The sequence below is a fragment of the Didymella exigua genome, assembly GCF_010094145.1.
Source record: "Didymella exigua CBS 183.55 unplaced genomic scaffold M421scaffold_6, whole genome shotgun sequence".
NCBI lineage: Eukaryota > Fungi > Ascomycota > Dothideomycetes > Pleosporales > Didymellaceae > Didymella > Didymella exigua.
In genome coordinates this window covers 368,897-396,312 of record NW_022984780.1, presented here as the reverse complement: position 1 = coordinate 396,312, position 27,416 = coordinate 368,897, and the positions used below count along the sequence as shown (strand labels likewise).

Below are 27,416 nucleotides of genomic sequence, written 5' to 3'. Positions count from 1 at the left end.
CACACAAGTTGTTGTTGTTGTTATTGTTCCACAGCTGAATTCTTATCTTGACCACCCATTCATCAGTTGCAGACGATCATCAAGATACCTTTGTCGCACCAGTCAAAACACCGTAGCTAAAGCGTCAGTGCTAACCAAGCACCCCGGTCTTGGTCGACAGGAGAAGGCTCCAAAACGAGCCATCGTCGTCCTGCCCGCGAGTTCGAGACCACGCGGCAATCTTCAGCCAAGCACGTCAGTAGCGTCGGCAGCTGGCCAGACCATCTGTATGCGGCGATAGAATACCCTTTAGGCCGGACGCCATCGCGGTGTGGCAGTGAGGCAGGTCACGACTCCAGAAGCGTGGTTGCGGCTCTTGGCGGATTGTCTTCAGCGGAGCGGAGGAAGATCCGCATGTCATGGCGCCCAGTGACCACGTTGCGGGGTCAGTCTTGGATATACCTCGCTCGCCGACGTGGAGTGATCACCGAGCACGTTTGGGGTACCGTTATTTGGCTACGTGCACCAGAAAAGGCATGCTGAGACTCCTCGTCACGAGGGTGTGAGTGTTGTGGTCTGCAGTAGCAAAGGCATTGGCGGGTGACTAAAGGCGCTTGAGCACGGCGAGATACCTCGGTACATGGCCTCTGGGTTTCGTCCGTCTTGGGTGCTGGTGTTGAGGGCGGAAAGAGGTTGTAGTTGGTGCGGGGTTGAACCTAGCGGCTGTGAGCGGCTTCCGACTGCTGTACTAGCTGGCCTTAACCCACCCCGTCACTCCAATTGTCGATCGGGTCAATTGCAACTGAAAGCAGCCAGAGTAGGGGCACTATGCAGGTAGTGAGAAATCTGTTCATTCAGCACGTTCGGCAGCTCAAAAGTCGGCCAAACTTCGCAAGAGGTATTCAAACACTCGCATCTCCCTTCTCTTCCAACCATCGTAGGTGAAGCTGCCGTCGTGATACTTGAAGTCGTGTCATGGTAGTCTTACTGTAGGCGAGACAGAGTCGGTGCTCTACCAGCCACCACCTCCACTGCCTGCGCCCCATTCTCCACCAGCCGTGGCAGTAGCATCTCCAGTCCCCCAGTCACCAGTGGCCTCGACAGCACCGCCTGAGCCCAAGGCTTCTCCCTCGACGGGAGCGGCCTTACAGCACTGCAAAGAGTTAGCATGTGATCGCAGGTATTGCAAGAGATATCTTACCTTGATGGTGTGTCCGAACTCCTGGCAGTTTTGGCATTGTACTTTCGACCAGTCCTTGGGTTCCGGACAGTCACGGGAGAAGTGTCCCTGCTTCTCGCAGTTTCGGCAGGTCACGTTGTCTGGGTTCCGAGGCTGATCGCACTCCTTCGCAATATGGTCTTCGGAGCCACAGTTACGGCAAGTCCTAGGAGGACGAGCCTCAAAGTTGGGACACTGTAGACATATCAGTCGAAGCAAATCATATGGTGTAAGATCCATCTTACGTCCTTGGAGAAGTGACCGGTTTCGTTACACTTGCGGCACTCGACACCCTCAGCGGAGCGGGGCTCAGGGCACTCCTTGGCGATGTGGTCTTCCTGCTTGCAGTTCTTGCAAGCATGAGGGTTGACGCGCTCTTTAGGACAGTCACGAGCACGGTGACCCTCCTCCGAACAGTAGACGCACTGAACGGCGGGAGTATTCGAGACAAGCTCGGGCTGCTCCTGCTCACAGTGCTGGCAAATGTTAGCGAAGTTAAGCTCGAAGGATTAGGTGCCTTACCTTGCGGACATGACCGAGCTCGCCGCAGTTGCTGCAGAGGGGTACACCGCGATCCTGGATGAAGCCAGCCGAAGCAAGACGCTGCAGATTCTCGGCTGCGTCCTTGGGCCAGCCTTGGGCCATCTTCGCTCGTCGGGGCTTCTCGGAGAGCTGGATAGTCAATACAAATTCACGTTCCGGGTTGCCGATCACGTCGACAATGGTCATGTTGACCGCAATTTCCTGTCGAAGGGCAACGAGGAAGACAGGAAGACCATCCTCACGGAGAGCGGCCTCGACGTCAGGAAGGACGAAGTGTTCGACAACTGCGCGAGCGTAGGCCTTCAGGCATGTCCGAAAGCCATCGAGATCCTTCTCCTTGGCTGCGTCGATAAGTTTGGCCCAGGCCTCTTCAGCCTCGAGTTCTGGAACACCATCCCAGTCGATCAGGCGGCGCTCCTTACACTCCAGGGCTTTGTGGCCCTCTTTGCCGCAAAGTTTGCACTTCATTGGATTGGTCGGGCAGCTGCGAGCAGCATGACCCTCGATACCGCAGGCGTTGCAAGTTCCGGTGAACGCGCGCTCGAATCGAGGGTTGGTACAATCTGCCTTGTTGTGGCCGACTTCGCCGCAGTTGAAGCACTCTCCAGTGAGACCGCCGCCAGCAGGCTTGTCCGGGCAATCGCGAGCAAAGTGGCCAGATTGGTTGCAGCTGTGAATAGTGTCAGCATGGTGAACCAATGTTGATGTAGCTGTCAAGAGCTATCGTTGAGTGCACACTGAGGGTGGGAGTGAGGACTTACATTCGACAGGCGTCGTCGCCATCACCGCCACCGATGCCCCAAGAGTCTCCAGCGTCACCACCAGAGGTGTCGCCGCCACCCCATGCGTCGCCACCTGAAGGAAGTTAGCAAGGTCCATACAATGCGAGAGCGAGCGACTCGCCGCTAGCTCCTGTGTCCCAGCTCATAGCTGTGTAGTGAGAGCAGAGTGCGAGAAGACGAAGTCGTGTACGTGTGACGCCGGTCTAAGAGGAGAATCAGGTCAACATTTTGATCGCGATTCGGGCTCGCTGTGCGCAAGCCACTGAGGAAGCTATGGTGAGAGCACTTACACGTTCAAGCGAAGCTCGGCGTCGCGAAGTAGCGTGAGACCGGCTCAAGCTGTTAGTTTGATAGTAATCGAGGACGCGAATTGCAGTCACGTGAGTGTGGTCGCGTCGAGGAAGTGCGAGGTAGGAAAAAGGTTCTATGTGTGTGGTTTGTTTATGTACAGAAGGGGCGACCGCCAGCAGCGGTCTGTGCGGGGCGACGAGAAGGCAATGACGACGGTGAGAGTGAGCAGGTTGTAACCAATACGATCACTGCCACACCGCAAAATAGGAAGAAGGCAATGAAAAACAGCGCTGAAGGGCGATGTATAAGCAGATCAGCATACGGCTGGGCGACTGTGTCTAATGAAACAAACGGAGCGGCAAGAGAGCTACGCAGCTATGTTGCGACAGTGCCATCACAGTAAGGACAGAGAGTGAGGTGGAGGTGCGAAGTCGGCGAGACAGAGATGGAGCACAATGGAGGTTATGAGAACCAGAAGGTCATGCCATTCAATACGAGATAGCGTACTATCGAGGTATAATACTGGTAACAAATCATGAAGCTCATATGCAACAGACGAAACGCGATCATAGCATCAAATCATGCTGGCCGCTAATGTGCATGCCAGACCAAAGGCTGTTGTACCATACATACACAAACCTGCGCCAAACACCCATGGGATTGCTTGCGGCTACAGACCCTTATACACCTCGGAACTGTCGGTGATGTCAGCTGGATGACCTTGGACGTCAAGGGTGGGAATAAACATACCATGCGCACAATCAGGAACCACACGGCTCCGATGAATCGGAACGCCGCGAGACCAGCAACACTCCACAAGACGACACCCAGGTAGATGTTCGCAACACGAGTCTGGTGCTCGGTCTTCTTTTCGTCGGCGACCGTGACCTCCAAGCCGCCAGTTTGCAGCACGAGAGCGGTAAGACCCAGGTTGCAGAGCATCCAGAACAGGACAACACCGGATCGGAAGCCCTTGTAGTAGTCCTCCTGCTTGTCTTGGGGTGAGGGAATCTTCTTCTCTTCCTTCCACTTGACGCTAAAAGTTTGCAACTCTTTCTCGTACATGGTGTTCAGGTCAGCATCGTCGGTAGGAGCCTGGATATCAGCCTTGCCGTCAGCCTTGGTGGTGACCGAAGGGAGCTTCTCGGGCTTGTCGTCACCCTTCGTACCCCAGGTGATATCGTGCGTGTTACAGAAAGCGTAGACATTTAGGATGTTGATGTATGTCGGTGTCATGAGCAGGTACTGGATGAAACAAGTGAACATGTGCCACGGATCCAGGAACAGGAACGAGACGACAAACCACATGATGTATGTCGATGCCAACGAGACAATCAGGTTGAAGAAGATCGTGTTCTGGAAGACGTCCGCAAAGCTGAAGCCGTCGGGATCGTTAACCACACCTTGAATCGACTTGACCGTAATGAAAACCGACGCGAACATGAGATATGTCATGATAATACACCAGAAGTATACCATAGACATGTACCACTTGTTCGAACCTTGCGGTCGATTACCGAGTGACAAGATGAAGCACGTTATCAGCACTGCAATGTAAAGCCATTCGAACACGATGAACAGAACTTTACCAGCAGTGCCGATGTAAGTAGCCAGGGAGCCGGTGAGGATGTGGAAGACCAGGAAAAAGTTGCCGAGAGCGAACCAGGCGAAGAGCATGCTGATGGTCTGGTAGAAGAACTCAACGAGGAACATGGTCTTGCGGATCGCCGAGTGATCGCTGCGGAAGATGTCGAAGGAGTGGGCCAGGGCGTAGACTGCAGCGAAGAAGGAACCGTTCAACCATCGACGGCGCTGACCGATGAATTCCGCCATTGTGGTGGGCACATCAGTCTCACCGTTGGAAGACTTAACGTATTGCAGGATCCAGTGGCAGTTCCTCTTGGAGACGAGCTCGAAACAGAGGATACGATCTTCGGCAAGGTACATGTTGGCCGTGAAGATACCGGCGTTCGCACCATGCATCTTCTCACCAGCGAAGTACTTCTCGAGTGGTCCCTGTCCGGTTTTGTCGTTTTGGAGAGCGACATAGCGGTATGCAGAGAAAGCACCAGGAAGCACAGTGATAAACCCAAAGGCTGATTCCAATGGCTTATCCAAGATGTTGGACATTTTGTACTCGAAGTTTTGAGTGGCGACAAGCGGGTTCAAGAGCTTCTTGCCGTGCACCAACATAGCCTTGATCTCACCACAAGCGCCTGCGCACATGGGCTCGAGATCGAACGCTTTCCAGAGCTGGTAGATGGAATCCTTGCCAGGCTTGGTACCAGCATCGATCAGAACGCAGATGTTGGGGTCCAGGACCGTACCAAAAGCCTGGAAAAACCATCGATGCGAGTTGATCTTCTTCTGGTTCTTTTCCTTCAGACAGAATAGCATCTGTACAGGTGTGGTGCCCTTTTTGACACCAACGACACCTTTCTTGATGTCAAGAGTCATTTGCGTGGTGTACTAGTCGATCTCGTTAGTCATTATCCCGAACACAGCCACTTTGCTCACGTACTTCGTAAATATGCGCCGTCACATCCTTGCCGTTGACTTGCTGCTTGGCAATACCGTCCTGGTACACACCAAGACCTGCGAGAACGGATCTGGTTCGCGGGTTAATTTTCGCACGTCCATCGCTGACGACGCAAACGACAATCTTCTTCCACGCGTCCTTGCCCCACGTCTTGCTGTTGGTTCGCGAGTTCATGTACTCGATGTTCTTGATGACACCCATCATGGTTCGCGCAAACAGCTCGTCTTCTTCGTTGTACATGGTCACAACAATGAACAGCTCTGTGTGCCTAGGCTTTGCAAACAGTTTCTGGCGCAGAGTAAAGCGCTCTGCATCAAAGTCTGCGGGGTCGCATGTGGCGGCCGAGTAGCGCATATGTGTGAACTCGTCACGCTCTGGGGGCTGTGCATGTGGAACCTGGTTCAGCAGTCGCGGAGGAATTGGGCAGTCAAGCACCAAGTTGCCCTTGAACAACTGCACTTCCTTGACTGTCTTCCATCGCTTGATTGGCGCCGGGCTGGGGGTGTGCTGGACAGGCTCGTCGTCAAATGGGTTCTCGGGGTCCATGTGGTCGTCCAAGTCGTGAGGATCTGGGCCATACGAGTTGGCGCCCCCCAGCATTGGCCTTCCATCCTGTTGGTCCTGCCAGTAATGATCTGGCTGTGTGCCATAGCCTTGGTGCGGGCTCTCGTCGTGCGGCGTGGGATCGTAGGGCTGGTTGTAGTACGCATCGTGATGCGCCTGCGGGTCGAGCGAGTAGTCGCTGTCGTGTCGTTGCGGTCGTGGATCATAGTCGTCGTGATAGTTTCCTGCAGCGTACGGGATGTTCTCCACCGAGTACTGCGCCTGTCAGCTCCTGGCGCTTCTAGACTCTCCTCAAGAAGCACCTACACTTGGTTGCAATGGCAGTCTGTCTCCCGAAGCGGCTGGATGTGTCATGTTGGGTCCCATGGGGATTTCGAGCGGCCCGGCTTGCGAGCCATAGTTGTCTCCGAGCTGGTAGCCTGCGAGCGGGTGTCCTGGCGAGGGTGTGCGCCCGGGACCTGGGCGTCGAGGATCCATCTCGTACTGGTGGTCCTCGTCTGTGGAGATGCGCGATTAGTTACTGCCTCAGGCGCGGTAGGGGCGACAGCGATAGTGATATGCAGCGAATGAATGCACAGGTAGCGAGGAATGCAAAGAGTGCGCAGAGCCTCGATATGTGAGACTTGGTAGCTCGAGAGGAAGCGACAGGGAACTTGGGAAACGGCCTCTGGGCGCAGTAGCCGGCTATGCGTGCGACGCAATCACAATGCGCACAAGCGTGAATCCTAAGGTTCAAGTACTCACCTAATCGGTTGTAGCCACTCATGGTGCTGGGTGCGTTGCTGCGCCTTCAGTCGACTTGCGGATGTTGCGAACACCGACTCCACTGCCCAAACACGCGTGACAATGCGTGACTATGGATGGCCCAGCACGTTAAGAGTCACTTTGTTGGCCGCGCAGAGGTAGCTGTCGTATCGCGCCAACTTGAAACCAGATGCGTTTGGCGGGGATGGAGGGTGCACGGCAGCAATGTTTACCTAGCAACGCCGTTGCGAAGGACGATATGACGCTGCTGCGGGTCCGGTCGAGGTACAAGATGCGCGGGAAACAAGTTTGGCTCCACAGCTGGGGAACCTCTGCTCTTCAACAAATACACGCAGCGGTTAGAGGCAGCGTTGAGCCTGACGACGAGCTATTCAGCCCGGCGACCAGCTGGCTGCGCAGCTCTTCCCTTGTGTAGTCCGGCCAAGCAACGCTGCATCCCTGAAACTGTGCATGTGGCGCTGCTGTGTTGCCGCGTCCTTCTGACGAAGCCTCGTCTATTTCAGGACAAGCACAAGAACACCCGCACGGCGCAATGGTTGTCAAATGCCCGAGGCTTTGCCATCAGCCACTGTGGCGGGACAATCCTTGCTCTTCATCTGCTTTCCACTACAGTGTTGGGCTTTCAAGAGGCAAGATGCTCTGCACAACTCTGAGCTCTGCGTATGTGGAGACGAATCCTCGGTGCGGCTGAGCACTGAGCTGACAGCTGTTCTGACCGCGTTGAGGCCTCCCAAGCGAACCACAGATGGAAAGAGATTAGCATCGCGACTTGCGGCTCAGGACGGCACTGCTACCATTCACAGCCTTGTGGGGAAGAGAGGCTGACTGCGCATGAGTTGGCGAGCTCACACGAGGTTCTTGCTTGCACTTGCCATTTGAGGCAATCTCCACTTGGTGGACAGCGAGCCCTGAAGTTCGCAGTTAATTCAGGTCATGGTAATCTGAACACATTGGATTTCTAGTATCCAACTGAAGCATGCTGAACGAAGTCCCGCATATGCTCGTACCTGTCGATCATCCGTCATCGGTCTTGGCAAGTTTAAAGAGCTCCAAGTCGACCATAATGACCTCTTCAATCTCGAACTTACAGCACCTCAGTGCCACGAACCTAATCTCACTCAGTCGACAATAAACTACACTGCAATCATAATGAGCGACTCAAAATCCCCCAAGCCCGTCTCCGTCCTCTTCGTCTGCCTAGGAAACATCTGTCCGTACCCCACCACCCCCGCAATCCTTCAAGTCTACTCGCGCCCACTGCAACGCACCAACTGACGCTCCCAGGCCGTTCGACAATGGCAGAAGGCGTCTTCCAATCCCTCGTCGCCTCATCACCCCCACCTATCTCCTCGCTAATCACCCACGTCGACTCGTGCGGCACCGGCGCCTACCACGTCGGCGACAGCCCCGACTCGCGCACCATGGCGACCCTCAAGTCCCACGGCATAACGACCTACCGGCACGCGGCGCGCAAGTTCCACCCGAGCGACTTCGAGACGTTCGACTACATCCTCGCCATGGACGACAGTAACCTGGAAGACCTGAAAGACCTGAAGAAGAGGGTTGTGGGGAAGAAGGGCAGCGAGGACGGGTCGGGGAGGGTCATGCTGTTTGGCGAGTTTGGGGGGAAAACTAGGCGAGGCGGACGCGGGGAGGAGGTGCAGGATCCGTACTATGGGTCGAATGACGGGTTTGAGACGGCGTACGAGCAGGCGGTGCGGTTCTCGAGGGTCTTTCTCGAGAGACTGGAGAAGGGCGAGCTGGGCTAGACGTGCAATCGAGTGGGCTGAAGAATAGACACAAGAGGCTTTTGATACCCAGAATCAGCTCGGTGGGAGCTGGCACCTCCACACTATACACAGAATCGTACATGCAAGTAGAGTCACACAGACCCACGCCCGCTGCGACATCTACGAGTTCTCCTTGATCTGCGCCTCCAACTCGCGCAACCGCTCCACAGCCTTCCCTCTCACAAACTCACTAAGCCCCAACACCCCCTCGCGCGTCACAGCGCGATAACTCCCGCTATCCTGCCAACTGCCCTCGACGATCCTGCCCTTCCCATCGACCTCCAAGCTCCCAAAGATATCCTCGGGCCACGCAATGCGCCCGAAATCCGGCGGGTTCCTTGCGTCACTAACGTGAATCCAGCCGCCCATGTTACCACCCCCCGCGCCGCCCTGGTGCGAGGCGCCACCCGCGCCGTCGTTGGGGCGCGACAGGTTGAAGCCCCCCGGCGACGCGAAGGCAGCAGCTTGGCCCTGCACCATGGGGTCATGGGGCGCGTGGACGGCGAGGATGCTGCAGAGGAGCGGGACGAAGAGCGGGTTCGGGGTGAAGCTCTGGGGCGTAACGGGGAGCGCCGAGGTGGTGCCGATTGCGAGCTGTGGTGTTGGCGGGGTTGTGGGAAGCAGGGAGAGGAGGGATTTTGTGGGGTCGAAAGGATCTTTGTGGACAAACTGTGGCGGGTTAGTAGGTTTGCTACCGTGTTCGAGGAGAGGGGGGGGCAGGTACGATCTGGGGGTTTTCTGGGAGTGTCGAGATGGGTCGCGAGCCTCTGAGATACAGTGTCGGTGCTCTAGTTATGGGACGAATGCAGCGCGCTGATCGCGCGAAGGCGTTTGACAGCATGCTGAGTATGAGCGTTGTGTCTGGGGCCACAGATGTTACCTCGGCGAGGTTCAACTGCAATTCAACTCGAATGCTTCGAGCTCCAGCGATGATGTAAACTATTTCGCCCGAGCTCCCGCACCGATCACTGCAGATCACCTCCCCTTCCAACAAGCGCGTCCATCTCGTCAAATCTTCCGCGCGCGGCTGGCCCGCTATGCTTCAAGAGGTTTCCCAACACACTTAGCGAGTAGGATGAAAAGCTTGCCGTCGGCCCTGGGCGAATCAACAGATGCGAATCGACAAATGGCCCAGGCCGGCCGTTATCGGTTTAGTAGCTGATACAACCGCTGTTGCTCGCTTGGCGGCTTTAATATAATCTTTTCATCTTGACCTTCTACCGTGCTCTCGATCTTCTCACCGCGTAGAACAATCGAGGAGATGGCAAGCGCGACTACGGACCATGCTGTCTTCGACAAGCAAATCCACGAGACCGGCGCACCGAAGCATGGCGACCTGCATCAAGACGTCGAAGTCGGCGCGGAGGCCGTCGACCTGGCCAGAATCGAGAAAGTCTATGCGTGAGTCGAGTGCACCGGCTCCTTCACGTTCTCACTGACGGGAGCGCAGCAAACTCGATCGCAGGATTCTCCCGGCGTTCTGGGTCCTGTATTTCATGTGCTCGGCCATCAGATCGAACATCGGACTGGCGCAGACGATGAACATCAAGCAGGGCCACGACCTGGCTTCACAGCTCAGTCTGACTCCCAAGCAAGTGTCTACAGGTCTTGCATTGTTCTACGTGTGCTATGTTCTTTTCGACCTGCCTTCGAACCTGATCATGTCGAGGGTCAGTCCGCATGCGTGGATGAGCAGGATTGTTATCTCGGTTGCTATCATCGGCATGTGCTTCACTGCGGTGAAAGCTGTGTGGAGCTTCTAGTACGTGCTTCAATTATGTGGGAAGAGTATTTGACTGACGCACACAGCCTTCTTCGTCTGCTTCTTGGAATTGTCATCGCAGGCATGTGGCCGGGCATGTCGTACTACTTGACTCTGTTCTATCCTCCGTCGCGGACGGGTAAGCGCATCGGGCGCTACTTCACTGCATCGCAGGTCTCCGCAGCTGTAGTTGGGCTGGTCTCAGCCGGATTCCAGAAGATGGATGGCATGGGCGGGCTTGTGGGCTTCCAGTGGATGTTTTTACTTTACGGTGTGGTTGGCTTCATGGTCGGGGTCTCGCTTCTTTGGTGGCTGCCCGATCGACCACTGCCTCCCGGTGAGACCCGCATCCGAACGGGCTTGGAGCGATTCCTCCCAGCCAGCAAGCCTGCGTTGACAGGCGAGGACGCGAGGATTCACTACGAAGACCTGACGCGGGTATATCACCGCCGCCAATGGAACATGAAGGACGTCTGGCACATCCTCATTGACTGGAGGCTGTGGCCGCTGGTCATGATGTACTTTGGCGTGGTGGGCGTAGGCATTGGAACGCAGAACTATGCGTCCGTCATCATCCGCGGCATTAACCCGGGCCTCAGTGGCATTGACCTGAGTTTGCTCACAGCGCCGATCTGGATTGTCAGTACCTATCCAGGCGTAGATCAGATGCACATCAGCTAACTCTTGCAGATGGATCTGATTGCTATCTTGATAGTCACGCCACTCTCGGACCGCTTCCACCACCACCGCGCCCTGTTCTTCAGCGCAGCAGTCTTGATCCAGATCACCGGGCTGCTAGTCACGACATTTGCAGGAGGTCTGAATTCGTGGGCTCGCTACGGCGGCCTCTTGATGGTGGGCTTTGGCTTGGGCCCGACAGTGCCCATCTGCATGGCCATGACCAACGAGATCTTCCAGTCGCGCCACGGCGAGGTGGGCGTTGCAGCAGCTAGCGCACTTGTGTCTGGATTGGGCAACCTGGGCAGCATCCTGACCACATATGCGCTGTACACGGGATGGCCTGCCGACTCTGTGGGTGTGAACAAGTACCGCAAAAGCAATCTGGTCATGATTGGCATCCTGTGCGTCAGCATCCTCTCGGCCGCGCTCATGGTGGTGCTACTGAGGGTGTTTGGGAACGACAAGGCGAAGCAGATCAGCAGCGCGAGCTCGACCAGCGAGGGCGAAGCTGGCTTCTTGGATGGGGCTGCACGACGCGAGGTCCAGCAGCGAGGACTGGGACGCTTGTTCGTCTTCAGATGAAATGTTGGACCCTGCTTGCGGGCGGGGATGGGTCCAGGGTGGCGTTCAGGATTCGAAATGCCGTGCAGGTGGGCAGGGGCACGGAAGCCCATGGGGGTGGTCACGAGAGGGGGCCGGCTGGCGTCGCGTGCTGCGGTTGGAGCCGAGAGTCACGATCCATGATCCATTTGGGGCTGACGACATGCGAACTGCTCGATAGCTCTGACCGGGGTTAGCTGTGATGAAATGGAGCGCAGCAGGCGCAGATGTGCACGCTCCTGCCGCATGGTGCGGAGAAGAATAATGTGTGCGTGTAGACCTGCAGCCGATAGCGGCGATGCGGCAGAGCGGTGGTCGAATGCCTCCTCGCGTGGTTCTCTCAGCCGATTGGCAGCGTATCGTGACTTTGCACAGTGCACTTTCACTGCTCCCTGCACGTTGGCCCGTCTGCCCGCCACCACTGCTGTGCACCACAGACAGGCTCCATCACACGTAGCACGCAGGACGTGATTACACGCAGCACGCAGAAAGTGACACGAGAAGCTCCACCCTTCGCGTGCAGCCCATCGATGGTCTTCCCTCCGGGGCCGTGAGCGGGGCACAACAGCGCGGCCAAGCGCACGTTCGACGCCATTCGAGCCGCAACCACGGTAGACGACGGCCCTGACGTAAGTCCAGTCCGCGAAATGAGCCCGGCCCAACAATTGCTGCCCCACGTTGCACGCAAGGGACGTCCACGCGGTGTTGACGGGACGGTGAAGGACGATTGTGGATAGATACACCTGCTAACGGCGACTAGCTGCACAATCTCCACGGTGCACGCCACAGATTTCGGGCTGGTAGCCTGAGGTATACCTCTGTCGTGCCGCACAACTTAACCTCTGTCGTGCCGCAGAACTCAACCTCTGTCGTGCTACCGCGGCCTGTCGTGCCGCTACCTATCGTCGCCCATCGTCGCCGCTGCCCAACGCATCGCCCACCATGTCGGCCGCAATCGATAACGAGGACCTGGAAGAGCTCTCCTTGAGCATGCCTACCCCACGGCGGGGAGGTGCGAGCACCACCAAGACGGTCGACTTCCAGCAGAGCACCGAGCCCGTCTTGCCTGCGCTGGCCGTCGAACCGAACAAGGCGCGAGACTCCAAGGCGAGCCAGCGGCTGGGGCAGTACACCATTGTCCGGACGCTGGGCGAGGGCTCCTTCGGCAAGGTCAAGCTGGCCACGCACCAGGTCAGCGGCCAGAAGGTCGCGCTGAAGATCATCAACCGCAAGCGCCTGGTCACCCGCGACATGGCCGGCCGCATAGAGCGCGAGATCCAGTATCTGCAGCTGCTGCGGCACCCTCATATCATCAAGCTGTGCGTCAGAGACCGGTGCACATGGCCGCCGTACTGACTCGAGCACAGGTACACCGTCATAACGACGCCCACAGAGATCATCATGGTCCTCGAGTACGCCGGGGGAGAGCTCTTCGACTACATTGTCAACAACGGCAGGCTGCAGGAGGACAAGGCGCGCAAATTCTTCCAGCAGATCGTGTGCGCCGTCGAGTACTGCCACCGCCACAAGATCGTACATCGCGACCTGAAGCCCGAAAACCTGCTCCTGGACGACCAGTACAACGTCAAGATCGCCGATTTCGGTCTCAGCAACATCATGACCGACGGCAACTTCCTGAAGACGAGCTGTGGAAGCCCCAACTACGCTGCCCCCGAAGTCATCTCCGGAAAGCTGTACGCTGGGCCTGAAGTCGATGTCTGGAGCTGCGGTGTCATCCTGTACGTTTTGCTCGTCGGGCGACTGCCTTTCGACGACGAGTACATTCCCACGCTGTTTAAGAAAATCGCCGCGGGAAACTACAGCATACCGAACTACCTCTCGCCCGGCGCCGTCTCGTTGATCAAGAAGATGCTCATGGTCAACCCGGTACACCGCATCACCATCGGCGAGATCCGCATGGATCCGTGGTTCACCAAAGATCTCCCTGCATACCTCGAGCCCCCCATCCAGGAGTTCTTCGACACAGGCATCGACCCCAACAAGGCCATTGACCCGAAAGCTGCGGCACCGTCCCACCCAGCCCCGATTGTCCAGAAGCTGCACGAAACGGTCGTCTCGAAGCTGGGCAAGACGATGGGTTATGCGAAGCATGATGTCCAGGAAGCGCTGGCGCGCGACGAACCTAGTGCAATCAAGGATGCGTATCTGATCGTCCGTGAGAATCAAATGATGAAGGCAAATCGTGAGTGCCCCCACCCCCCTGTTCAAGCCAAGTTGCGGGGTGCATATGTACCCCGGCCGTACCTTCAGTCTGCGGATGTCGTGCAGGACGGCACAATGTAGCGTAAATCTTATGCAATATACTGACCATCCTTGTAGCACTCCTTACGAACGAGCAAAACCTACATCCGTTCTTGGCATCATCACCTCCGACTGGCCATGACTATCTGAGTCAATCTATACCACAGGTCTTGGCTGGCGGTCCACGACCTCAGATCATACCACCGCCTTCAGCCGATCATGAACGCGCCAGGCAAGGCTCGAACGCAAGCAGCCAGCTTGCAAGCGCCCGCAGTCCTGTCAGCACAATCGCCATCTTGCCCAGCAGTCTCACAGAATACCACACTGCGTATATGAAGGGTCACCCGAGACCGCCACCGGCAACACAAGGGCTAGAAGACTCGCCATCTGGGCAGACTGAAGAACAGCGCGCGGCCAATGCTCGACGACTAAAGCCCAACTTTCGAACCCTGCCAGATCCGCAACGACCAAGACCGGAACCAATGACAGCTTTACCTGCAAAGAAAGCAAGGCCAACCAAATGGCAATTCGGAATCCGTTCACGGAACCAGCCCGCTGAGGCAATGCTCGCCATCTTCAAAGCCCTCAAGGCCATGGGCGCCGACTGGGAAATTCCTGAACCACGCAAATCCGGCGAACGAAGCGGCAGCCGCTCACGCAGCGCCTCCCACGGCTCCCACGACGCATCCGGTTCCCGCTCGCGCATGCATTCTCGAAGCTCATCCATATCCTCGCACTCGTCTGAAGGCGCGGTGCACTCGGACGACGAGCACTCTCTGCACCGCAAACCGCTCACGGTACGAAACACGGACAGCGAAGAGCCCCGCGGCCGCAAAAAACACCACTACAATCACACCAACGACTGGGGCTACCGCGTCCCCGAGGACCCATGGGTCATCAACGCGCGCTTCAGGAAAGACGGCATGTTCCCGCCCGGCGTCGCGCACCCGTCCTCGACACACTCAAGCCGCGTCGATCTGCACCGCGACCCCGAGTCCCGCCGCCGCAGCTCAACAACAACCAGCACAAGCAGCCACGCGGTCGACGGACTGACGGGCCTAGGCAGCCCGGACGAAGACGCGTACCCCGAGCCCGACGAGGCCGTCTGGATCTACGTCAGCATCCAGCTGTACTCGATCGACCGCGACTTCTTCGTCGTCGACTTCAAGTGTGCCGGCTACGAGCGCCTGGTCTCCAACCTGGTCCGCGAGATCAAGGCCACGGGCGATGTCAACTTGGCCTCGTCACACCGCAGCAAACACCAGCACGAGGACGGCTGGGACGACGAGCAGGGCGTCTGGCGCCGCCTCGACGACGGCGAGCCGCTGCCCGAACACGTCGAGAGTGAGTTGAAGGGTGGCCGCGGCGTCTTGCGCGAGCGCACCGAGGAGATTGGTGCCGGCCGCATGGAGGGCGAGAAAGTGTGTACTTCGCCGTTTCCTTTCTTGGATGTCGCCAGCACGTTGATCCTGCAGCTGAGCGGCGAGTAGATGCGTCGAGGAGAGGCGTGGTGCACCGGGTCAGAGCGTGTGAGTGCAGGTGTACAGGATAGACGGTCATGGCGCAAGGGCTTGTAGATACGTTATACCCGGCTTGAAGCCTGGCGAAATGGCATTATACATTCGTCTCAAAAGCAGCCCTAATAGCTCCTCAACACAGCAAACACAATCCCTATCACCAGCCCGGGCAAAACACACACGACCAGCGCGGCCCAGACACCCACCATAGCCCTGCTCTGGTGCGTCGTGCCCACATACATGGCGAACAGCAGCGCGAACGGGAGCGCCCAGAAAACGTACAGATCGCCGCTCGGCCCGGGCAAGATGAACGCGCGGACACACAGCCCGCTGACCACCGCAGACGAGAGCAGTGCAAGCAGCCACGCCGCCTCGCGCTTCGCCCACGCGGCGACCGTCCATTCGGCGACGGCGGTGCGCGCGTCATGCTCAGAGGGAGAGGGAGGGGAGGCGTATGCGATCGTGCCCCCGCGGAGGTCCTTTGCGATACGCCTGCGCAGGGTCGACTCTGTGGCGTGGCGCACATCAATCTGCTCTTCGCTCTGCAGGGTCTCGAGGTGTTCGTGCATAGCGTCTGCGAGCTCGAAGATGGCCTTGTACTCGCCTGCGACGTCGTCGCGGCCGCGCTGCTTCATTGTGAGGGTCGCTGTCGCCCATAGCGTTGTGATGCCGACGGTCCAGAGCCATAGCAGCACCATCATGATTGTGAGCTGGATGAAGGAGAATCCCCATTGGTACGTCTGTGCGCGTTAGTGCCGTTGCGTCGGTGGGAGTGCGTGCGGTGTACCTTTGTTGCTTGGCAGATGCCGGTAGACGCGATCTGGTCGTATGAGAAAAGCTCGCCTGCGACGGACCATCTGCGGGGATTTGCTGTACTTTCGGCGGGGCCGGTTGCGTTGAGCCACTGTGAATGGTTGAAGAGGGGGGTGATGAGTCCCCATGATCTGTGCTTGACCTCGAAGCCTGCTGAAGTGTAGTACGATGATATGTTGAGGAGGGGAGCGTCGAGCTTAGAGCCAGCGAAGGTGGAGGATTGATTCCGCAGCCCACGGTACAGCCCGACGTCTATGGATTCGTCAGCAGTGGGGTCTTTTGAATGCAGAGGTTGTCGTCTCACATGCAGATACGTTGAAGATGCGCTGATATACTGTGCAGCGACCGGGTTCGAATTTGTTGCTGGTGCAGTCCAGGTCCAAAGGGTATATCGAGCGCTGAGTCCAGTCGAACATCGTGTCCATGACAGGGTCACCTGAAGTTAAAGTTAGTTACGCTTTATGAATCCTTATAGGAGTGCGTACCATTCTCAGGATAAGCGACAACCTCGTAGTCCTTGGTTAGCCCGACCCTGTCTCCATCGTGGATGACATAGTACAGTGGACGGAAACTGCTAAATGGGATGTTGTTGCTATTAGAGTCGGGCACATACGCCTCTACGTTGCCACTGTAACCCGTCATCGCACCACCGAGCGTGGGAAAGACCAGGGTGAACATCATAGTCAGGACGATGAAAGTCATGGCGAGCTTGGACTGCAAGCCCCGGCGTCTGGTAAAGTCTCGGATGATGCGTGGGATACCGATAATGAGGGACTCGCTTTGCAGGAACACAGTTCGGAACGTGTTGAACGTGACGGGCTGTATCTCCATGGAGGTTGTCACGTATCGCACAAAGGTCTCCCAGGAAAGATACGCAATGAGCGCTTGGCCCCCCCGGCCGACCACCTGCATACAGTCAGCCTCAACCTACGAAGTGCAGAGTTCGTGTCACTTACTATGTCCCAGACAACATCAATAGCTTTCGCCTGTGTGAAGGTCAAGGTCCCACCGCCCAGAGTGATTTGGAAGAATCCCGAGTTTCCCCAGTACTGATACGTGCTAGGCCACAGACTGAACGAGTCGTCCGGGAGACACGCCGACTGCAAGTTGTAATTGCTCTTCTCCCACGTGGACCAGACACACAGGAAGATGAAGCCGGCGGTGAGGCCTATGAACCAGAGGGAAATCAGAACCCACAAACAGCCCCGGCCGGACCGGGAACGGAAGTCTCGACCGGCTTGACGCTGGCTATCGAGCCAGAATGTTTTGACATTCGACGGTGACCTTTCGAAAGTGGATTGCGTTCGCGCTCCCACCCAAGACATGTAGCTGGACGCGCGCGACAGGGACAAAGGTTTGATGTCCATATCGGCGCTGAAGAGTGCCGCAATGCGGCTACTCTATGCACATCCGTGCGTTATCGATAGCGGGGACTATGGCCGGCTTCACAGTGCCAGTAGATGAGAGAATGCGGTGGCAGCGGCGGGCGCTGGGTAAGGCTGATGCTGTACAAATCGAGATGGAGTGCTTAACTCCTGGGGATCGGCAATTGCCCTGGCGAGACTGCTGAACGCTTGCCCGCTTTGAGTGTGGCTGGGTAAATTGCGGTTGGAGAGTGGACGGGAGGTGACGGTCTGAAAATCAAAGGCTAGCGCTATCGCATGTTAGCTTCGCTTAAACATCTCTCGTCACGGACTGTTTGAAGAAGCTGATCCGATCTGCGAATATGGTTTTCAAATCTACTGTCTCAAGCGATGTGCTGCGAGTTGCGGGGTGGTATAGGATATGTCTAATAGCGGATCGCCACGCACCGGAGATGATCTCTCGCGTTGCAAAAGAAGCGGCTGTACATAACAGAACTTCTCCAGGAGTTGTCGGGAAAATCAACACTGACACCGTCCCATGGTTTAATTTCAAAAGTCGATTTCAGAAGCAGGATTTGCTTTCGACTTGTCTGCCACACGAGAGGTGGTGTCTTGCGTTCAGTCGACGACCAGTACCATGCAGAATGATATGAACACTGCATTCAAACGACCCAGCCCCAAGGACTTTGCCTCAGTGGGATTTCGTGCATTGACGCGCAAATGACAGTTGAAGTATTCGGTCTGGATGACCTAGGATCTTCATCGAATTCCGTCTCCCAACCTACCTACTCCGTTATCTTTCCGTCTTCCATCGTTGCTCTGCCCGGGCATGAACAACTCAGCGCTCAATATCAAGACAGCCGGGACGACAGCCAGGGCATCAATCGTGCCACTTCTAGTTCGCTTGCTTCGGTAGCTGAGGTTCATCGCCGCAGCGACTTCCTTGTTCTTCACCTCCTTCTTGATCCTGGGCCACTCCTCACTTGCCTTCCCTGACGAGGAGATTGAAGAGCTCCTGTAACGAAACGGTGACAATGGAGATAAAGAGACTGCTCTCGAGCGGGACCTCGGTGGCGGTGAGAGGGATTGTTGTGGTTGCTGGTACTGCTTTGGTGGGGCTGGCACAGCGGGAAGTGGTATATTGATCTCGGTATATAGAGGACTCTCGTTCTCATCTGACTTTGACGGGGCAGGAGAGACAGTACATGGTAATGATGATGGCCCAGGCGCGGCGTCTGGTGTTGCACCGGCAGAAGTTGTGCAGCTGAAATCGCAAAATGGATCGACGTGCGTGGTGATGATCTCACAACACATAGTCCCAGTATTCATGATGTTCAGAAAGTTGCGATCGCAGTTCGGACGATGTTGATAGTCGGCGTGTCGCGCAGATGCCTGAAGCGAAACACAGCCACCTCAGGCCCCCTATGGTTTGATTTTCAGTGCAATGATCGAACGATCGCGCAATGAGACCTCGGAACTAAAGCACAAAGATTGACCAAAGTTCTGCTCAAGATCGTCAATGATCGCTACGGCGTCTAGCAGTGTCCTCGTTTACTCGTCCTTCGTAGGTATGCGTATTCGGGTGTCGGCCAGGTGTGAGAAGTCGAACGCAAGAGGATGATGACAGCAGTGCGAGGGCGCATCGCGCTTTCACATATTGTTTTCTTTGCCTGTTCAGCTGACCGTCATTCTGATACAGCCACTGGGGCTCACTCAGCCTCAGCTGCCATGCGCTGTGAGTCGCAATTTCGGTGGCCGTGCAGCCGGACTTGTGGTGGGCTCAGTGGGGCGCAGCAGCGAACACTGTAAGATGACATGCGTGCGTCAGAGACATCCTGGGCAGGAGGATCTGCACGAGCGAAAGGCTGATTGCTATGTCATGATTGTGTCTGAGAGGGTTCGATGGGAAGACTCCCGAACTACCGGTAGGTAGAGAGCGGGGCAAAGCGCGGCTTCCTTCAGCACCACATGCCTCCCATCACACGTATACCTACGACGTGCGGCACATAAAGAACCTCGATACAACGCGCAAGTAGCTATGATGCACCGATCACTCCCTGCACATATATAACGCCTTGGGGGTTCGGTCAGCGAAAAGTAGGTTAGCATAGTAGCTGCGCACCCTTTGCCCATGCTCAGTCTCACATGTCATGGAACTGGTTGAACCTTGAAAACACAGGTGGTCTTTAGAGATCCTGTTCTTAAGAATTGCAAGACTTGCGGATCAATAAGACTTTTCGCGACTACAAGGGCGTCTTATTGTATTCAGCTTTCTCTGCGACATGAGAACCAGTAAAGACCATCGAGAAAAGAACAGCAAGAGAGACGGAAAAAATGTGGCTCAATGCAAACATACAGTGTGATCCAGATATCTGCGTGGTTGAGTCCAGGTACGTGCACGCAAGACTTGTTTATTACATATTATATCTTCCGAGCAGATCAGATCATCTTCATCCACCGCAACTGAGCGATTAAGGAAGCTCATCAAAGCGTGGCACGCGCTCTTTTCCGTCTCCTCATCGTATCACTTCTCCTGCTTAAAGAGATCTATTACCTGTACTGGCGCCACAGATGCTCTCCATTCGAGCCAGGTTGAAGGGCAGGCAGGGCTAAGTCTTTAAAACTCTGTCAGATCACCGTCTACGGGAAGCCATCAGTCCGGAGGCCATGCTTTCGATACACTGAATTTTCATGTAGACAGTTTGCATCGGATCTGCTCGTAAATACTTCCCAATCGTAGGCAGCTAGGATGTTCGCGGTGCTCCTGCTCCTTGGCGGTATCCTGAAGCAGCTTTCGAGTAAAGATTGGCTGACTGCCGTCGTCCTCGAAAATCATCGCGTCAACAAGACTATTTATTGGCATCCTGATACGCACGGCAGTCTAGCCATGCAATCTCCTCCGGATTACCCCTGCCACGATAGACCTTAAATTCCGAGTGCATGGTGAATCATGATCTTCAACTAATTGCTCTGGATGATTTCAAGATGTTTGATTCATTAGTTCATGGCAGCTTATGGCTAAAGAGCTGTGACGATGCTCAGTGTTGATCATGACACCAGTATAATTAAAAGAGAAGCGCTTGGGAATCGGCTTCTCGTATTCATCCTACAATACCCCACTCTGATCATCAATTTACTTGAACTGATCTTCAGTGACACCCTTACCCATTGCCGCCGTTGAACTGACGCCTCCCGATACCATTTTCAGCAGGCCATCGACATAGTTGGCACCGCTCCACTTCTGATGTGTCAGCACCTCGACCTTGTTTTCAGCCTCGGGCTCCTGGATGATCTCGCCGTAAGCGCGCATGCCCTGCTTGGCGTACGCCTTAGAGAATGTGTCGGCCATAAGAGCCGTCTGGTGCAGACCGGCAAGTGTAATGAACTGCCAGCAGTAACCGAGCGCACCGAGACGCTTGATGTAGGTCTCCTGTTCATCACGGGGCATGGCAGTCTTCCAATTGAAGGAGGGTGACAGGTTGTATGCAAGCCTGTCGGAGGGTTAGTAAAGTGAAAATACCCAGTTGTGAGAGAAACTTACTTCTGCTCGGGCCATGCGGCGTGAACGCCGTCAGAGAACTCCTTCGCCTGACCGTAATCGGGCTTTGCCGACTCCATCCAGATCATATCGCAGTACGGTGCGTAAGCAATGGCACGGTTGATAGCAGTCTGGCACCCGCCCTGGTACCTGTAGTAACCCTCGCGTGTTCGCGCGGCATCCCAGTTGAAGAAGACATCAACACCCGTTAAGCCCTTTGCGATGGCGCGAGCCTCGGAGTTGCTCTTCCCTTTGCTCTGCTCATTGAATTGAGCAATGAGCTCTTGCTTGTTAACGTGGACGCCAGCGTTGACGGTGTCTGCAACAGCCTCGTGGAAGAGCTTCAGGTGGGCTTCCCTAGTCCACGCATCCTCAATCGCTTGCAATTCTGGGCCAGTCTTTCCAGCCTGCCCTGCCGCATACATGAGATCGCTCAGGGGCTGGATGGCAGGGTTTGTTACACCCAGGATGTAGTGATGATCGCGAGGATCAATCGTGGATGTGATGAGGGTCGCAGCTTCCGAATCTGTACGGGCAACGGCCAGGAGATCACTGCCCATGATATCTGCCTGGGCTCGGATGGCGACCAAGCGGTTGATGTGCTCGCTGATCGGGACCAAAACCTTTCCTGCCATGTGTCCGCACTTCTTTGTTCCCGGTGCCTGGTCTTCGATGTGAATACCAGCAGCACCCTTCTCGACAAACAGTTTTGTGAGCTTCATGATGGCTGTCAAACCACCGTGACCGGTATCAGCATCGGCGATGATGGGCCGCAGGTAGTCGATCTTTCGCAGCTTCTCGCGATCGGCCTTCGATGTAGTGACACGCTCCTCACGCTGCTTTCGGTCATGGAACAGCTGAGCCTGGAAGAGATGTCCAACCTTGTTCGGCACGGTGGTCTACTGAAGTCAGAACGAGCATCGGTACAGATAATTTAGCACTTACGTAGGGGTAATCTGCTAGATCTGGTCCAGGCTCGTCGGTCGACGAAGCTGTAGAGGAGCATTGCCAGCCAGAGACGTACACTGTGTCCAAGTACTTCGCCATTTGTGTAACCATCACAGGGTCAAGGCACCCATATGTGTAGCTGACATCATTCTCCTGTTCTTCATATCAACACTGCCACTGTCCTTATCCAAGAGGTCAACGTACCTTGAAGCGGCCCTCAACCGTCTGCCAAAGCTTTTTCGACAGAGTGTTTCCCGGATACTGAATCTTGATATTTCCACGCTTCGCGACAATTTGCTCAGCTGTGAATGGTCTCTTCGTGTACCTCCATCTTGAGTCAGCCCACCACTGCTTGACCTCCTGGATTTCCTTCTGGTACTGCGCCTCCTCGGCGTCGGCGTGAGACATTGCGGAGATATTCGGTGGCTATTGATCGTGACGTAGGGTATCGAAAGTGCTTTTGAGCCTCGATCTTTGAACAAAGAGAGCAGCAAAGCAGAAGGTATGTTTTATTTGATCGATGGCAGGCAGTGATGACACTCTCTTAGTTTCGATCTCAAGCAGCCGGGCAGCCAAGTCTCTTAAGTAGAACCACAGATCTCACGGCTATCTCAGAGCCAAGTTAGCACGCTCATGAATTCCAGTCACAAAGCTCGGGAAGGTCCGGTTCAAGAAACCATTGGGCCGACCGCTGAGCCCGAGGAAGCTGGCGCATTGAATCAGCGTCCAGCATGCGCAGCTAACGCTGGAGCGTTCAGTAAAGTTCCCTCGGCTGAAAGGGAAATCGCGCGACTGAATGCGTGACTGGTGCAAATCCGGTGGATGAGGGGACATCGGGCAGGAGCTTTGACAAGAATGACGTTGTGTGCTAATTACTTGGGCTGGACCTAAGCTTCTCACAGTGCCGTCTGCTCAATTGGCCTTCCTCATCAGCAGTGCTGCTTATGCTGAAGTGGTGAGCTTGTGGCACGCGGCCTCCATGCAGCTTCACATGCCAATGTAAGTGTGTTCTTTTGCTCGCTGCATGACATGTGAAGGTGCAGGTCCTCAACCCCAGATTTTGCGCCCCGTCACGCTAGGTCCCAAGAGATGGTCTCGCATAACCTCGGCTGTCGAATCCGGCATGGCCTGCGCTTGGCCAGAACACTTCGACTGTAGCATCAGGATGATGGCACGCACATGTGGTTTGACATGATCTGAAAGATGACTCAGGCCCGGTTTCGGAGCGGTGATTCTTACTGGAATTCGAATCCCTAGATGACTCCGAATAAATGCCGCACGATTGTCAAGAAGTCCAGAGTGGACCCTTTCTTGTTTTCGAAAATGTGTCGCTTGTACGTTCACGAGCTCATAAGATGATTTGGAGTGATTCGTTGCATGGATGTATTTGGTGTATACTATTGCAACTGTAATTTACACTAACAATAGCCCTTCAGCAGTCCATATGCGTGGCACGCAGTGGCTGCCGCAATACTTCCTGACAACGGCCACCAGTCGTCTTCAAGGAAGACATTCCGACCAGAGCTATTTGGGTTTGACACCTGTGTTGCTGCAAAGTAGCATAGTGAGATTCTAAGAGCCCAGTCCATTAAAGTAATGACTTGGGGGAAGCCCAAGCAGAACCTCTGAGCCAGGAACAGCTTGGTGACTGTTCTTCGGAAGTCGCCAGCGTACTCTGGTCGCTGATTCTTGACGAAGCTGTCCATCTCCGAGTGCTTCGTAGCACGGATATGTTCTAAACGAAACTCAGGGCTTTTTGGAGTTGCGTTGTATGCAGGCTCGGCCGGCGCACATCGTAACTTCTTCAAAAGCAACCACTTTGCTTCATTCAGGCGCCCTCTTCGAACTGTGCTTCGCGAAGGTGTAGAAGCAGATTGCGTAAGTATTTGCGCCAGCAGCTCAGAACGTGAGATCCAACATGTTCGGTTCTTCTCGTCGGTGAAGATGCACTCACGGTCGAATGCTTCTGACGTGTAGGCGTAGTGAACGAATCGGGAATAGAATGCGGGCGTGAGAACACGGATCTCGAGCTCTTTGACAGCGCCTCCTCTCGGGGGCCGAGTACACTCAATGTTCTGCGTCGGAATCTCGGGTATTGTGGTGTGCAGTATGATCCGAAAGTCGTCTCGAGCTGAGTTGACGAGGTGAGTCAAGTAGTCACAGAACACCTGCTGGATCGCGCTGTGCAAGTTAGTATCTTAGAAAAGCCTAACCTCACTAGTTGCACTTACACTTCTTGCGAAGTTGGAAGCCGACCTAAGCTAGGCGTGAGGACTTCTGGACGGAACCACACATGCAGACTTCGCTTATAGAAAAGACTGCCCGCTTCCTTCACGATACGTGGGAACGTGACGAGACCTACCCACCACCATCTCAATATGAACCACGCTGCACCTAAGAACCCAAGGTCGTCCGGATCGACTGGCGTTCCAACACTGTTGAGGTGAGCCACAACCTTCGCATGGTCTTTTGATGACTTCAAGGTAATCGTGTTGTCGATCATCGGCCTGTCGTATCCGGCGTAAGGGAATGGGTTCTGGGCTTTGAGTACGTACGAACCCTTCCGCGAGTTGAACGGCGAAACATGGAAGTCCTTCATCCAAAGATCAGTGAACCAGGGCTTAGCTCCAATGGGCATTTCTGATGCGGTCTCCGCTTCACGGGTGGAGTCTGGAGTCTGTGGTGGAGTTGAAGGACTGGTGCCGTTCAGGAGGTATGTCCTACGCTCGCCGAATGTGTTATTGACCTCGAGTATCATATTCTTGAGCTGGTACTCCCGATCGTAAATATACCAGAACGACACGGGATTGAAAGAGTATCCCAAAAAGCGAGGGGCAGTGACCAGGTAAGCGTACGACCAATCATCATCGTCGACGTTCTGGTTCCTCATGAACGTCTGCAATTTTCCATAGAAGCCAGCCTTGCCATTGCCTCGACTGAGATAGTCGACGGCACGGATGCGCAACCACCAGCTACCTAGCTCTTCATCTGCTCCAGTCGCAACATCGTGACCGTCACCATCTATACCGCCAGGTATGATTGGAAATCCGCATTGGAGATAAGAGTATTCGAAGGCGTGGCGTTTCGGAAACATGCGCGCATGTTTCGTTTCACACGGGAAGATCTTGGCCTTGGGATACTGGAGCGTCCATTTGCTGATATTCTTCGCGATTTCGAGTACGTCTCGGTCGTTGTTCGATCTGTGTCGAGATTGTAATCCTAGAACGGCAAGTGGGCCTGTGATGAGAGCAAAGACCACCATTGAAGACCCCACAGTCGCGCCAGATGCATCCCAGCTCTTGTGCAGAAAATCTGCCAACTGCTCTCTTGAAAGCCATGCTGCAACGACTCCAAAGATGCAGCAATCTGTAGTCAATTGTCGGTCCTCATAGTACCTCCGGAATCCTGCGCCAAGCGCCCAGGTGGCGAATGCAACAAGCATCACCGCGCAACGCTCGCTGATACAGTCAAAACCTAGTGGAGAAGCAGACAGGAATAATAAGGCCGTGAAGGCCACGAGGGCACTGCGCACAATATGAAGTTGAGGTTGTTGTCACAGTCGAGGTCGAAAAGCCTTGAATGATCGTCTTTCTAGCTTGACACGCACTAAACCGCATCCTGTCTGTCTATGCAGGGCTTACACGCCGAACACATTTGCCATGCGATCGGAATCTCGAAAACGTTCCATGGTTGCTCTTTTTGCGTTTTCCGTTTCCAGTGGAGCATTTCTGCAGAGGATTTGCATTCCATACCACGAATGACGGTGTTGCCGCATGTCGGCGAACCAGACGCCATCTCGTGGAACCGTTTCGAGAAGGCAGCTAGCGAATCAGAAGGGGTTCAGCCCATATGTGCGTTGCATCAGCACAATCTGTTCGGATCTAGGGTAGATAAGATCGAGAGCAGTCGAACGTCGCACGGTGTCCCTCCTCAGTGCTACCACTTCTTCGTGGAACTAATGCTGCGATTCAGAAGTTCGAAGTCTGCGTATTGACCGAATTAGATATTCACGACAATCGACCCCGTATTGCGTTGGATCTTTGTATAGACCGGCAATGGTCGACAGTATATTCCTCAGGTGGAAGTATGTCTTCGTAGTGCTGAAAGTCCGATTGCCCTTGCATATCGAGACAGTACCAAATGCTGCACGAAGACATCAAGCTCCAGGCAAAGTGCCTGGATAATAATTGTATGCGTCGTCACAGAGAGTGCGATGAGAGGCTCGCAGAAGCAGCGACAGTCCTCACAGCCTATTTTAGTAGCCCAGCCTGAGGTAGTCAGAGCATTGGCGCTATGGAACTACGTTTGTGGACGAGAACCCCATGTGCTGTTTTGGCATCGTGACCCACGCACCTTTCAGTCAAAAGTAAATTGCATCTGAACCCTTCGGCTCAGCGCTTGGGTTTGAAGGGCCTGAAGGTCTTGTTCGCGTTGTGTATTGTACAAGTGCATCTAGTCTAGAGTCTCATGTTACTGTCACTTGGGAGCCTTATCGACCGCACCGTCTCCTGGTCGGTCTTGCAAGCAGCTTGGAGCTGTGAGATTTCGGGGAAATAGAGGTGGTGTTATGCACTGCCGTTGGTCGCCTTTTCCGCTTTGGGTGGAGTGTTGTCAATCTGTATAGTGACCTGTCGCATTCATCAGTAGGTGGTATTATTGCAGATTTCTACCCATCTGCTCAGAGGCCTGGGAGTATAGGATCAACTTACTGGGCCATCGTTGATCAGCGCAACGTCCATCATCGCAGCAAACTGGCCGTTCTTGACCTTATCTTCGCCGTGCAGGGTCTGTATCCGCTTATAAAAATGGTCGTACAGCTGTTTAGCCTTCTCTCCACTTGCAGAAGCGTGGAAATCTGGTTTGTTGCCCTTCTTTGTTGTTGCGTACAATGTGAACTGAGAGACTGGACAGGATCAGTGCATTGCGTAAGATGGCTACAGCAAGCTTCCCGTACCGCAAAGGACCTCTCCATCAATCTCTTTCACATTGTGCTTCCATCGGCTCACAGGATCTGTCGACTCGTCGTCCCAAAGCTTGGTCTTCAAGACCTTAGCAGCCATAGACTCAATCTCTTTCTCCGAGTCATCTCTGGAGACAGCGGCCAGGATCAAGACTCCTCTACCAATAGATGATATGATTTGACCGTCGACTGTAACTGATGCGGACTTGACTCTCTGCAGCACGGCTGTGCATAAGTCAATGGCCTGGCCTTGGATGGCTTGCAGTAGACGTACTCCTCATGATGGCGGGGTAAATTGGAGGCTCTCAGAGGCTGCAGCAACAAAGCTGGTAGTCTATGCTTATGTCTGGCAGATGAAAGAATTTATACGTCAGTTCACCATGGGTTTGATCGCCTAGACTGGTATAATGATGTTTAATTGACCACAACGCGTGGAGACGCGCTGGTCGATTTCGGTGGGGATAGGGCTAGTGTTCCCTTGGCACGCTAACCTCAAATC

The 27,416-nt window shown here is 55.0% G+C and overlaps 11 protein-coding genes across 11 annotated transcripts; 3 read left to right on the top strand and 8 right to left on the bottom strand.

The window, feature by feature from the left end:
- Positions 1 to 1,583: 1,583 nt before the first annotated feature.
- Positions 1,584 to 3,141, bottom strand: M421DRAFT_341654 (uncharacterized protein). Its single transcript, XM_033589476.1, has 3 exons — positions 2,645 to 3,141; positions 2,503 to 2,596; positions 1,584 to 2,411 (listed from the first exon to the last, which is right to left on the bottom strand). The coding sequence occupies exons 1-3, from the start codon at positions 2,667 to 2,669 to the stop codon at positions 1,694 to 1,696; spliced, it is 837 nt and encodes a 278-aa protein (XP_033451433.1). The 5' UTR covers positions 2,670 to 3,141; the 3' UTR covers positions 1,584 to 1,693.
- Positions 3,142 to 3,275: 134 nt separating this feature from the next.
- Positions 3,276 to 6,573, bottom strand: M421DRAFT_417846 (glycosyltransferase family 2 protein). The gene is made up of 4 exons (XM_033591599.1): positions 6,224 to 6,573; positions 5,336 to 6,172; positions 3,565 to 5,283; positions 3,276 to 3,509 (listed from the first exon to the last, which is right to left on the bottom strand). The coding sequence occupies exons 1-4, from the start codon at positions 6,392 to 6,394 to the stop codon at positions 3,495 to 3,497; spliced, it is 2,742 nt and encodes a 913-aa protein (XP_033451432.1). The 5' UTR covers positions 6,395 to 6,573; the 3' UTR covers positions 3,276 to 3,494.
- A 1,276-nt stretch (positions 6,574 to 7,849) lies between these two features.
- M421DRAFT_27505 (phosphotyrosine protein phosphatases I) lies at positions 7,850 to 8,424 on the top strand (the record flags this gene model as incomplete). Its single annotated transcript, XM_033588843.1, has 2 exons — positions 7,850 to 7,892; positions 7,967 to 8,424. Coding segments are annotated over 2 exons (501 nt in total), but the record flags the coding sequence as incomplete, so codon positions are not given.
- A 168-nt stretch (positions 8,425 to 8,592) lies between these two features.
- On the bottom strand, positions 8,593 to 9,313 carry M421DRAFT_2702 (uncharacterized protein; the record flags this gene model as incomplete). The annotated part of the gene is made up of 2 exons (XM_033588783.1): positions 8,593 to 9,141; positions 9,197 to 9,313. The coding sequence occupies 2 exons, from the start codon at positions 9,311 to 9,313 to the stop codon at positions 8,593 to 8,595; spliced, it is 666 nt and encodes a 221-aa protein (XP_033451430.1).
- A 216-nt stretch (positions 9,314 to 9,529) lies between these two features.
- Positions 9,530 to 11,868, top strand: M421DRAFT_417842 (MFS general substrate transporter). The gene is made up of 4 exons (XM_033591598.1): positions 9,530 to 9,873; positions 9,923 to 10,234; positions 10,282 to 10,873; positions 10,925 to 11,868. The coding sequence occupies exons 1-4, from the start codon at positions 9,734 to 9,736 to the stop codon at positions 11,495 to 11,497; spliced, it is 1,617 nt and encodes a 538-aa protein (XP_033451429.1). The 5' UTR covers positions 9,530 to 9,733; the 3' UTR covers positions 11,498 to 11,868.
- A 354-nt stretch (positions 11,869 to 12,222) lies between these two features.
- On the top strand, positions 12,223 to 15,342 carry M421DRAFT_341551 (serine threonine protein kinase SNF1p). The gene is made up of 3 exons (XM_033589474.1): positions 12,223 to 12,834; positions 12,883 to 13,718; positions 13,856 to 15,342. Exons 1-3 carry the CDS (start codon positions 12,458 to 12,460, stop codon positions 15,265 to 15,267), a joined length of 2,625 nt encoding a protein of 874 aa, XP_033451428.1. The 5' UTR covers positions 12,223 to 12,457; the 3' UTR covers positions 15,268 to 15,342.
- A 1,224-nt stretch (positions 15,343 to 16,566) lies between these two features.
- M421DRAFT_56776 (uncharacterized protein) lies at positions 16,567 to 17,432 on the bottom strand (the record flags this gene model as incomplete). The annotated part of the gene is made up of 2 exons (XM_033595441.1): positions 16,567 to 17,013; positions 17,064 to 17,432. 2 exons carry the CDS (start codon positions 17,430 to 17,432, stop codon positions 16,567 to 16,569), a joined length of 816 nt encoding a protein of 271 aa, XP_033451427.1.
- A 745-nt stretch (positions 17,433 to 18,177) lies between these two features.
- Positions 18,178 to 18,944, bottom strand: M421DRAFT_341534 (uncharacterized protein). Its single transcript, XM_033589473.1, has one exon. The coding sequence runs from the start codon at positions 18,798 to 18,800 to the stop codon at positions 18,231 to 18,233; it is 570 nt and encodes a 189-aa protein (XP_033451426.1). The 5' UTR covers positions 18,801 to 18,944; the 3' UTR covers positions 18,178 to 18,230.
- Positions 18,945 to 20,458: 1,514 nt separating this feature from the next.
- M421DRAFT_417839 (isocitrate lyase and phosphorylmutase) lies at positions 20,459 to 22,492 on the bottom strand. Its single transcript, XM_033591597.1, has 4 exons — positions 22,162 to 22,492; positions 21,955 to 22,110; positions 21,013 to 21,908; positions 20,459 to 20,962 (listed from the first exon to the last, which is right to left on the bottom strand). The coding sequence occupies exons 1-4, from the start codon at positions 22,363 to 22,365 to the stop codon at positions 20,605 to 20,607; spliced, it is 1,614 nt and encodes a 537-aa protein (XP_033451425.1). The 5' UTR covers positions 22,366 to 22,492; the 3' UTR covers positions 20,459 to 20,604.
- An 853-nt stretch (positions 22,493 to 23,345) lies between these two features.
- On the bottom strand, positions 23,346 to 25,492 carry M421DRAFT_341490 (uncharacterized protein). Its single transcript, XM_033589472.1, has 2 exons — positions 24,189 to 25,492; positions 23,346 to 24,138 (listed from the first exon to the last, which is right to left on the bottom strand). The coding sequence occupies exons 1-2, from the start codon at positions 25,397 to 25,399 to the stop codon at positions 23,376 to 23,378; spliced, it is 1,974 nt and encodes a 657-aa protein (XP_033451424.1). The 5' UTR covers positions 25,400 to 25,492; the 3' UTR covers positions 23,346 to 23,375.
- A 660-nt stretch (positions 25,493 to 26,152) lies between these two features.
- Positions 26,153 to 27,259, bottom strand: M421DRAFT_417835 (D-tyrosyl-tRNA deacylase). Its single transcript, XM_033591596.1, has 4 exons — positions 27,192 to 27,259; positions 26,912 to 27,142; positions 26,667 to 26,860; positions 26,153 to 26,585 (listed from the first exon to the last, which is right to left on the bottom strand). The coding sequence occupies exons 1-4, from the start codon at positions 27,196 to 27,198 to the stop codon at positions 26,523 to 26,525; spliced, it is 495 nt and encodes a 164-aa protein (XP_033451423.1). The 5' UTR covers positions 27,199 to 27,259; the 3' UTR covers positions 26,153 to 26,522.
- Between the last annotated feature and the right edge of the window lie 157 nt (positions 27,260 to 27,416).

Bases quoted from the DNA above. Each gene is read 5' to 3' on its own strand.
- M421DRAFT_417842 (XM_033591598.1), top strand. From the start codon at position 9,734: ATGGCAAGCGCGACTACGGACCATGCTGTCTTCGACAAGCAAATCCAC. The intron at 10,235-10,281 runs GTACGTGCTTCA...TGACGCACACAG, and splicing joins AAAGCTGTGTGGAGCTTCTA to CCTTCTTCGTCTGCTTCTTG. The intron at 10,874-10,924 runs GTCAGTACCTAT...TAACTCTTGCAG, and splicing joins TCACAGCGCCGATCTGGATT to ATGGATCTGATTGCTATCTT.
- M421DRAFT_341551 (XM_033589474.1), top strand. From the start codon at position 12,458: ATGTCGGCCGCAATCGATAACGAGGACCTGGAAGAGCTCTCCTTGAGC. The intron at 12,835-12,882 runs GTGCGTCAGAGA...ACTCGAGCACAG, and splicing joins CACCCTCATATCATCAAGCT to GTACACCGTCATAACGACGC. The intron at 13,719-13,855 runs GTGAGTGCCCCC...CCATCCTTGTAG, and splicing joins TCAAATGATGAAGGCAAATC to CACTCCTTACGAACGAGCAA.
- M421DRAFT_341534 (XM_033589473.1), bottom strand. From the start codon at position 18,800: ATGAATACTGGGACTATGTGTTGTGAGATCATCACCACGCACGTCGAT.
- M421DRAFT_417846 (XM_033591599.1), bottom strand. From the start codon at position 6,394: ATGGATCCTCGACGCCCAGGTCCCGGGCGCACACCCTCGCCAGGACAC. The intron at 6,173-6,223 runs GTAGGTGCTTCT...TGACAGGCGCAG, and splicing joins GACTGCCATTGCAACCAAGT to TACTCGGTGGAGAACATCCC. The intron at 5,284-5,335 runs GTACGTGAGCAA...GAGATCGACTAG, and splicing joins TGACGGCGCATATTTACGAA to TACACCACGCAAATGACTCT.
- M421DRAFT_341654 (XM_033589476.1), bottom strand. From the start codon at position 2,669: ATGAGCTGGGACACAGGAGCTAGCG. The intron at 2,597-2,644 runs GCGAGTCGCTCG...AACTTCCTTCAG, and splicing joins CTGGGACACAGGAGCTAGCG to GTGGCGACGCATGGGGTGGC. The intron at 2,412-2,502 runs GTAAGTCCTCAC...CACTATTCACAG, and splicing joins GGCGACGACGCCTGTCGAAT to CTGCAACCAATCTGGCCACT.
- M421DRAFT_417835 (XM_033591596.1), bottom strand. The intron at 26,861-26,911 runs GTACGGGAAGCT...GATCCTGTCCAG, and splicing joins TGATGGAGAGGTCCTTTGCG to TCTCTCAGTTCACATTGTAC. The intron at 26,586-26,666 runs GTAAGTTGATCC...TGAATGCGACAG, and splicing joins CGCTGATCAACGATGGCCCA to GTCACTATACAGATTGACAA.
- M421DRAFT_341490 (XM_033589472.1), bottom strand. From the start codon at position 25,399: ATGCTTGTTGCATTCGCCACCTGGGCGCTTGGCGCAGGATTCCGGAGG. The intron at 24,139-24,188 runs GTAAGTGCAACT...TAACTTGCACAG, and splicing joins CTTCCAACTTCGCAAGAAGT to CGCGATCCAGCAGGTGTTCT.
- M421DRAFT_417839 (XM_033591597.1), bottom strand. From the start codon at position 22,365: ATGTCTCACGCCGACGCCGAGGAGGCGCAGTACCAGAAGGAAATCCAG. The intron at 22,111-22,161 runs GTACGTTGACCT...TATGAAGAACAG, and splicing joins CGGTTGAGGGCCGCTTCAAG to GAGAATGATGTCAGCTACAC. The intron at 20,963-21,012 runs GTAAGTTTCTCT...ACCCTCCGACAG, and splicing joins GCCGCATGGCCCGAGCAGAA to GCTTGCATACAACCTGTCAC.